Genomic DNA, 9,989 nt, shown 5'->3' on the forward strand with positions numbered 1-9,989 from the left:
ATGAAGCTTTTGCGATTCTGGTCTTATTTATGCTGCGTGTTTCAAAGTGTGTTGCACCCATAATCTATTATGCAAATTTGCAATCCCCCACCGCCAGCTCCCAGCGCGATAATGCGCGAAAGCGAAAGCATTTTCGCCAATCCATTTTACAGTATGAGAGAATGGTTTCCTCGCGCGTTCCCCTGCAGTTTTGGCTCGGCTTTTTCTAGTCTGGAGAGCACTGTCGCCACTTAGTGGGTCGGTGGAATGGGTTGTACACGTTCGGTGGCTCCAATATTTTTATAGGAGACGTGGGGGGCGTTGATCCACGTCCCACCGTCAATTTTTTTTTTTTTTTTTTTAACACATTCACTGCCAGCCGTTTTTTTTTTACTGTAGGTAGGTTCTGCCAGAGGGTTTTTTTGAGGATTCTGGCTCATCTTTCAAGACCCGAGGATTATTTTCTGCTAAGATTTTGTGAACACACAATATCTCAAAAGAACTAATAGAATGTGTGCTTTCTCTGTCTAAAAGAGTTAGTTTGTAGAGTTAGTAGTTATGTAAGCATTAGCAGTTGAATACAGCATGGTTTCAGCGTCTGAAAAATTATTCAGAGATAAACGGCTTTTTGTGAAATTCGATAGAACAGTCACTTTAACCATTCATTTTTGGCATCAGTAAGACGTCAGACATCTAAACAATAGTTTTGAACAGTAATTTCCTCCATAACAGCACGAAACCCCCCTCTGCTTCCAACTCCTCCCTCCGTGTGTGTTCTTCTTGGCTGCAGCGGCCGTGTCACAAGCTCGTTGCTGCTGCTGCTGTAACCTCGCGTCACCAGTCTCACTGCTTTGCTGCTGCTGTGCCTGTCTGCGCGGCCGCTCTTTGAGGAAGTCTGGATGGAGTCGCTCGTTTCTTGGAGTTTTGGTTGAGAGCTTTGATGAAGCTTTTGCGATTCTGGTCATATTTATGCTGCGTGTTTCAAAGTGTGTTCCACCCGTAATCTATTATGCAAATTTGCAATCCCGCACCGCCAGCAATCAGCGCGAAAACGAAAGCGTTTTCGCCAATCCATTTTCATGAGAATGGCTTCGAGGAAGCCATTCTCATGAAAATGCTTGCCTTCCTCTAGTCAGGAGAGCACTGTCGCCACTTAGTGGGTCGGTGGAATGGGTTGTAAACGTTCGGTGGTTCCAATAATTATATAAGAGATGTAAAAGGGTTAGATGCACATCCCACGGTCAAAAAAAAAAAAACATTTTTTTGACGGAGTAATACGTCATTGGCAGTGAACCGTTGGATTTTTTTTGACGGAGTAATACGTCGTTGGCAGTGAACGTGTTAAGAGGAGATATCTCGTCATTGGCAGTCAACCGTTGGATTTTTTTAAGACGAGATATCTCGTCAATGGCAGTGAACGTGTTAAGTGGTTAACAGATGGGTTTAGCGCCGAGGGCAAAATATGGATTGCGTCTTGACCACGCCCACAATTTGCACTGCGCCTGGCCTTAAACGCAATTTTAAGGCCATGGGGCAGATAGGGCCCTATATATCTATGCGGGAAGGGGACAACTGTAACAATACATTAAGGTTGAACTTACATCAGTACATTCATATATGAAATGTCAAAGCTTACATTGATATGGAAAAAAGATACATGCAATTCAAAGCCAGTCAACACTGAACATACATTTAGGTAGAATACTAATAGAAATCTATATAATAGGTGATATTTTAAAAGAATGTGAGTTATATGAAGCGGGACACAAATTCATATTGAAAACTAGTACAGAGTCATACCTCCTACTATTCAGTCTGTCATATCTTCGCAGAAGCGGTAATTTAGCGTCTGCGCTCGTTTAACGCCGTGTGCAATGCAAATTGTGGGCACAAGCGCATGCCTGCATAATTGTACTGGGCATAGGCGTGCCACATGCCAAAGCAGGCGTTTCAGTGCTAAAATGTGGGGATAGATGGCATTATCCTATCGTCAGCAGCGCGCAATTACTTTGCGCTAAGAGCTTTAAAAAGGACCTCTTATCCGCTAAAACACTTGCTGCGCTTGAGCGCACCATTATCTCCGCGCAGCGCAGAAACGTCATTACAACTTTTATCACATTGCAAGGAGGGGTTAGGCTATGGTAAATTAATGGAGAAAACTTGTACATTGTAGCCTACTTGCAATAGGCTATTCACCTTCACCTCCTATAACCCCGAGGGTCGTTGGCATCACAGCCGATTTGTCACAAGCTCTCTCCATCTCTCTCTGTCCTCGGTACAAGTCGAGTTTTAATTGAGTTCACTCACTGTAAATCCTCCAATCTTTTCTTTTGTCTCCGCCGTTTACCCGCTGCAAACACGTTTCCATTGTCCCACCCCAGTCAACAAAATAACCCGAATTGCATCAAAACTCAGATGTTTTCAACAGGTACAGTATATGATGTGATGATGTCGTTATGAGATAGGGACAATATATACAGTCAATAGGCCTACACCTATCCAAGTTACGCATGGGGAGAATTACAGCATGCCTCACGCAAACTGTACAGGGACTGCGAGACAGGAATCTGATTGATGTAACGCCCAGGCATTGTCACCTGTGAATAATTCTGGTGGTTAACACCGCCCCAAATCCTGTTTGCACCTTGCATAAATGATTTGGCATGCCTCTAATCTGCGTTTGCGCCCGTTGTTGCGACCAGTTATGCTCCCCCGCGAGTAATTGCATTTTTGGTCTGTTTTAACTTAAAAACATGGAGGTCACGTCTACCCAAACAATTATATCATTTTTAAACAGTTATGTTTCTGTATAAATCATTACAATATATGCTCCCGTGAGGTGGGGATGCGTTTTGCTGCTGCTGGGCGGGGGTGCAAAACTCTGCATAACACCCGGACAGTGGACTGAAATCTTCCCTGCCTTAAGGCATGCGCAAACAGGTGCGCAAGCGTAAATAGGGGATATCGCCTGTACCAAGATAGGGCCCGATGTATTTTTCATTAGACTGATATTAAGGTGTCAATTCTTCCAGTTTGTTATGGCTCTGTAGATGATCCCCAACCCGCCATCAGTATTCATGGACATCTCATACTAAACCTAAGCCTCTGAACACCTCATTCTTTTTCATGTTTGTTAATGGGGTTTTACATTCAGCATTAAGGCACATTACTGCCACCTCCTGTTTCGAAATAAAAGGAATACAGCAATATTTGCTTTTACACTATTCCACACTATTCCAAAATCCTTTTATTTTTATTTTTATAAAACACTCAACAGATTCTTCTTCTGCTCCTGGTAGAATTGACATGAACCATGCGGGTTCTGTTTTTCACCCTCTTTCTCTCTCTTTTTCTAGTTACCTGGTAGGAGATGAGCTCTGGGTGGTGATGGAGTATTTGGCTGGAGGCTCGTTGACAGATGTAGTGACTGAGACCTGCATGGACGAGGGCCAGATTGCTGCAGTCTGCAGAGAGGTAAGAAGCCAAGTCTATACAGCAGCAACACCGCCCACTCACCCTTACAGCCAGGTGGGCACATGCAAACAAATCTGTCCGCTTCACTCAGCCAAGAGAAGAAGACGTTGTGTTCTGACAGATTTCCATCTGCATGCGTGGGTGCTGATCAGCCACATTCTCAAACTTTTCACGTCTCCTCATATAGTGTCTTCAAGCCCTGGACTTCCTACACTCCAACCAAGTGATCCATAGAGACATCAAAAGTGACAACATCCTCTTGGGCATGGACGGCTCCGTCAAGCTCAGTAAGTCAACAGGTTCTTCATCAAACATGGACATTTTTCCTCCTCTTTACTGTGGAAGAGTTCAACATCAGATATACATCACTCAAGGACTTACTGGACATTTTACATGGACTCCACTATATGTTACTTTAAAGGTCTGTTACTTTGCAGTTTATCATTTATAATTTGAAGATTGTCTCTCTGTGTGCTCCATGTTTTGTATTGCTCTGATCGCTGTGCTGTATACTGCACAAAGACAAATTCCTCATTTGTAACATGTTTACTTACTATGACCATTAAAATAATCTTGATCTTGAATTTTGATTAACAGAAACAAAAAACACAAGACACATGGTCAACAGAAACATTAATCTGAGAGAGCATTGCACAAGCTTCTGGGGGCAACTAATATAAATCCTGTACAGGAACTAGAAAGGGGAGGACGAATAAATGCCCCTATATAGTTGTTGTAGGGTAGCCTGGTAAACCAGCCCGGCACGTGAACTCACATTTCATTTGGTTCTGCGAGAAATTTTGCTAAATTCATGGCGGGCCACTTAAAAACAGGCAGCAGGCCGCAGTTGGCCCGCGGGCCGTAGTTTGGCCACCCCTGACGTAGTGGATGCTGAGATGATGCTGAGGCTTATAATCGTCACCCCCTCAACCATGGTTTGTGGTTTTCAGTGCACAGAATCTGGATGTGTTGCTACCAGACCCTTGATTATCATGAAGGATCTGAGAATGAGACAGTAATACAGTAATACAGAGGTTCCACTACATATTCCAGGTCATATTTGCAAGAAAAGTGCACTTTCTGGTAGAGAATTGTTAGAAATTCAGGTTAAGAATTGACTAGGAGATTGGTATTGAAATTGGAATTGAAATGGTGATTGCTAAATGTAAAGAACAGATGTACTATATGCATTGGTATCCAATGCAAAATGATGTGGAGTAAGCCAGTTATGAAGAAGGAACATAACACAGCTCTCTCTCTCTGTGTGTGTGTGTGTGTGTGTGTGTGTGTGTGTGTGTGTGTGTGTGTGTGTGTGTGTCTCTCTCTCTCTCTCTCTCCCCCCTCTGCAGCGGACTTTGGCTTTTGCGCGCAGATCACTCCGGAGCAGAACAAGCGCAGCACGATGGTGGGCACGCCCTACTGGATGGCACCAGAGGTGGTGACCCGGAAGGCCTACGGGCCAAAGGTGGACATCTGGTCTCTGGGAATCATGGCCATCGAGATGGTGGAGGGAGAACCGCCCTACCTGAATGAGAATCCACTCAGGGTTAGAGACCAAATGCACTACTCTGCATGTTTCCCCAGTGATCATACAGTATCCATACAGTCATTTGATATTCTCCTACCTGCCCTGTCCTTCCAGGCCCTGTACCTGATAGCCACCAATGGGACTCCAGAGCTGCAGAACCCAGAGAGGCTGTCATCTGTGTTCAGAGACTTCCTCAACCGCTGTCTGGAGATGGATGTTGACCGCAGAGGCTCGGCCAAGGAGCTGCTCCAGGTAATAACCATAACTCCAGGAGCATCTGGGTACTGTAGAGGTAAAAGCATAACTGGCTTACTCCACACCATTTTGCATTGGATACCAATGCATATCTGTTATTTACATTTAGCAATCACCATTTCAATTCCAATACAATTCAATTCAACACAATTTCAATTCCAATACCGCGGAGACCCGGGTTCAATTCCCGGCAGCGGTACTTCTGGCTTGGTCAGACGCTCCTGCAGACACAATTGGCCATGTCTGCAGGTGGGAAGCTGGATTAAGGGTATGTGTCCTGGTCACTGCACTAGCATCTCCTCTGCTCGTAGATGGATTACTAAATGACAACTTTCTATCATTCCAATTCTGTCATTTCTCCAAATTGTTTAACCCCCCCCTCCCTTTTTTTTCCTGTCCTCTGCAGCATTCCTTCCTGAAGTTAGCAAAGCCTCTATCCAGCCTGACGCCTCTGATTGTAGCCGCAAAGGAAGCCATAAAGAACAGCAGTCGCTAAGGTGTGCCCATCGTCCGCGCCCGAGGCTGGAGCCCCGCCCCTGACATGTGTGTGTTGACGTAGGGGGGTGTAGGGGTTGGGTGAGCGGGCGGTGGGTGACAGTGACAGCACAAAGTGGGGCTTGTGTGGCATACAGTGACAGCACAAGGACAAAAGACCCCCCAGGCCTCCTCTGTAGGATGGACATCTGGCCTGCAGCCTCTCAGCCCATGCTGCTGAAAAGACCTTGCCTCCTCATTCACTTCTCCAGCACTCTGTAGAGCAGTCCATCACTATGTGTGTGTGTGTGTGTGTGTGTGTGTGCGTGTGCGTGTGCGTGTTTGTGTATGTGCACATCTCTCCGTGTCATATGTCCTGTTGGGGAGGCGGTCACCTCCAAACCAAAAAAAAGGGTGTCAAAAAAATCGAATAGAAACTAAAGTGCACTCCTTTTCAAGGTTTTAAGCAAGAGAAACCTTAGGAGTGAAGAGGAGAAAATTAGAAAAGGAAGAGCTTGCGATTCCTTCCCTGCCCAGCTATAGGCTGGGCTTTTCTGTCCTCCAGTCCCTACATAAGGCACGATCAGGTCACACCTGCACCCGCAGTGACCCGATGTGAGAGAGTGACTCTGGGACTCTGGACCGCACCGCTGCCTGCATGACCATGGCTCTGTGGAGCGACCTCTGTGGAGCGACCGTGCTAATTCCCTGCAGATTGTCACATCTCAAGGTGTGTGTGTGTGTGTGTGTGTGTGTGTGTGTGTGTGTGTATGTGTAGGGGTGCCGTTACAGGGGGGAAAGACAGGAATAATTTCACATGACCTTTTAGCCTCGGTCATTCATCTACTTCTGTCTCAGTGAAGAGATACACGTCTCACCTTTCATTTGAGCCCAGTTCTTTCAGGCAACATCTCTGTCACAAAGTTCGTGGAAGTTACCTGTAGTTAATTACCGGTAGCCATTTTTCAGTCACTTCAATTATTTGACTTTTTTCCCCTTTCTTTTTTTAAGAAGTAGCCACCACAAATAATATATATGACTGAATTCAGCATGTTTTGTTAAATATCAGGTTTCATGGTCTAGGGGAGGCTGTAAAATATTGAAATGTGTATTGAAACATGTTTGTCTTCCTAAAACACCAAATTCAACTAGAACTGAAATATTCAATACTAATAATCAAGTCAGTCAAATTGACACAAAAATAAATTTTTGAATAAATTACAGTCAACAAGTGCTACGTATGCAGTTGTGATTTAGAAAATCTAGAGAGACACTTAATTACACTAAGACGTATCCCAGGTATGATTAGAAAGGCTATAAATACAAATTGTGCACAATCATAGTCATTGCCGATGCATGCAGCTGATATTATTTGATCTGAAAATTAGGCTGTATTAAAATGCATGCATACATAAACCTCCACTTCATATTTTGGATAGGGTTTAGCCTAAGATTTCAGCTTGTAGACCTGACAGTAATCATTTCCTTCTTTCCAAAGGCAAACAGAAGACATGACATTATATAGATGTAGTGGAGTTGGGACCATACGCATCCTTGTGTCTGACACCTTTCTGTGTGTGTGTGTGTGTGTGTGTGTGTGTGTGTGTGTGTGTGTGTGTGTGTGTGTGTGTGCGTGTGTGTGTGCACGTGCGCGAGCGTGCGTGTGTGTGTGCGCGCACGTGTGGGCGCGCATGTGTGTGTGTGTACAACACATACAGTACATGGTGGTGAAGCAAGGAACAGAAGGAGACAGCAAATATCCTTCAAAGCATTTGGTTTTTGAACACAGACAAAAGCTCTCAGAAACCCCAGGATGCGTTTGATTAATGTCAAACCTACATAATGGAAACAATGGACACATTTATTTTCAAATAGCTGTAAGCAGAATATCCCCTGACTAACGATAGAAACAATAAGAGTACAGCTGGTGTGGAATAATTATTGAAATAATGCCTTTCTCAAAGAACTTTGAATAGAAGTAGAAACATAAAGCAAGTAAAAATGTGAAGAAATATAAAGCAGTTTCATGGATTTTATAATGATTCTACAATCTGGGAAATCATCTGCAGGAGAGTACATTATTCCAACTGTGTGGCCTCATGTTGGGATTGAATAGCAAAACAAACGTGGCCTGCCTGTCCATAAGGACATCATGTACATACAGTTTGTAATGAGGCACTGCACACAGTTAGGATGTGCTGATGTATCGCTCCAGTGTCTTTCTGTCCCCCACTCTGTCTTATGTGACTTTTCTCATACAGTAGATCTATCCAAGTATGTGTTGCTGTGTGTTTTTGGATGTGTGGCGGATCGTGAGTGAATGTTATTCAGTCATTTCCCCAAGCGGGCAAAAGTAGTGAGTGTCATTTGATGATTGTAGCCTGTCTAAATCAGAACTGTGTTAGAGGTTCACTTCAGTTCACATTGTTCTCTGCCATTCCTTTCATCCCTGGTAAGTGGTAAAACTCCTTCCTGTACATAAGTGATCTATAAACTACTTTGTGTCTGTATTTGATAGCTTAATTGAGCATTTCCTGTGTGGCATCCCTCTGTGTGTGTGTGTGTGTGTGTGTGTGTGTGTGTGTGTGTGTGTGTGTGTGTGTGTGTGTGTGTGTGTGTGTGTGTGTGTGTGTGTGTGTGCGTGCGTGCGTGCGTGCGTGCGTGCGTGCGTGTGTGTGTGCATGTGTGTCTGTGTTGGGGGGGGGGGGGGGGGGCTACCTCAATCTGCACTAGAAGATGCCTCACTCTTGTTGTCCACCTTGACTTTGAGGTGCAGGGTAGCTGCTGCTCGCTCATATTGTACCTCCATTGATGTACAGAAGATGAAGGAGTGATGTTAGACAGGACGATGTGACAGATTCCATGCATGTGAAACCAACTATACACTGTATTTCATCTTCAAATAGGTTAAGATTGTTAGAATAATGTATGTACGTATGTAAATATGGAAAATCCATCCCCCCCTCCTTTTTTCAGAATTATGTAACTTAAAATGACAATATTCAGGTTGCTATATGGTATGTATCAATAAATGTTTTGCACCCTGGAAACTGAAGAAAAGGAAACGAACACACGCTCTGTCTCACCCCCCTGGATCAAACCTCTCCTTCAGCTGGACAGAGAGCCAGCCAGCTCTGTGTGCAGGCCCACACAGTCTGTCCCTCTGGAGCACCACTGCTGAGAGTCTGTGTGTATGTGTGTGTAGGTGAGGGTGGCCTGTCAGGAAGCATCTGGCCCTGCGACATTTGCCTCCTCCACCCCCCCCCCCCCCCCTCCCCCCCAATGTACAGGTCTGAACTATGAGCACAAAGCAGGTGAATTTTGGGACAACAGTCATCACTGACCTGCCCCTTTTTCTGTGGTTGCTCCTGTACATTCCTCTCTTCTGAATGTGTAAACCTGTACATGTGCCGTGAAAAATCCTCTATTAATGTGTATCAAGAGAATGGAACAAAGATGGGAAAAAAAATCTTTTTAAATTATTATTACTCTTGTCTAGCTTTGTAAAACTGCTGATCCATCTGGCATACCTCAGCAGCCCCCCCCCCCCCCCCCCATCTTTGAAAAAGGACAAGAGTGACGGGGGAAATGAGGTTTTGGATAAACTATTTTTAATTGTGGTTGAAGCAATAGACTTTTTGAACTTTGAATTGTGCATGGCTGTGTCTTGAGTGTAAAACAACAAAATAAAATAAAAAAAATTGAAAGAAACCAAACTTCTGGCGCTACCGTGACTCTTGGGATGAATTTCTTTAAAGGAGAACTTACCTCCAAAACACTTTTTTTCAGCTTTTAACCAATATATATGACTTTGGGGGTGATGTGTGAAGAATTCTGGTCAGAATTTCCACATTTGACACCAAACTGTTGCCATTTTACCATTTGTATCATTTTTCAGCAGCATAACTGGCATAAGCGCCCTCTACGGGTCGAACACTGCTTTTTTTTTTTTCTCAAATGAATGGGAGATTAGGGGCACACTGACGTCACAGTGCCCCCAAAGACTATGGGATTTCAAGATAATTACTCCCCTACCCCCTCTGTACCCTTTCGGCTCCTCAGAACTCCAAGCCTATTCTTATTGAAGTTTGCTCTTAAAATACTGAACCAAACGTTGTCAAAGTTGGCACATGTCTTAATTATAGTTAGTTTCCCGCTGAATGTGTCACTACTTTATTAATATCTTACCTGAATAAGCTCGAATGATGATGTTTATATTATCAGTCCGAGTTGGAAGCACTGTCTCAAGCCCAGGCAGGTGGGAGCGGGCAGGAGAGAG

At 44.3% G+C, this 9,989-nt stretch overlaps 1 protein-coding gene across 1 annotated transcript in view; it reads left to right on the plus strand.

The window, feature by feature from the left end:
* The window catches only part of LOC310781109 (serine/threonine-protein kinase PAK 3-like), a 57,541-nt gene extending 51,770 nt beyond the window's left edge, over positions 1-5,771 (plus strand). Inside the window, exons 12-16 of the mRNA XM_083641652.1 lie at positions 3,336-3,453; positions 3,641-3,740; positions 4,803-4,999; positions 5,096-5,233; positions 5,643-5,771. Coding sequence (XP_083497778.1) covers positions 3,336-3,453; positions 3,641-3,740; positions 4,803-4,999; positions 5,096-5,233; positions 5,643-5,732 — 643 coding nt within the window. The 3' untranslated portion in view covers positions 5,733-5,771. The remainder of the gene's footprint in view (positions 1-3,335; positions 3,454-3,640; positions 3,741-4,802; positions 5,000-5,095; positions 5,234-5,642) is intronic.
* Positions 5,772-9,989: the final 4,218 nt, after the last annotated feature.

This window comes from Poromitra crassiceps (genome assembly GCF_964638095.1).
Source record: "Poromitra crassiceps genome assembly, chromosome: 1".
Taxonomy (NCBI): Eukaryota; Metazoa; Chordata; class Actinopteri; order Beryciformes; family Melamphaidae; genus Poromitra; species Poromitra crassiceps.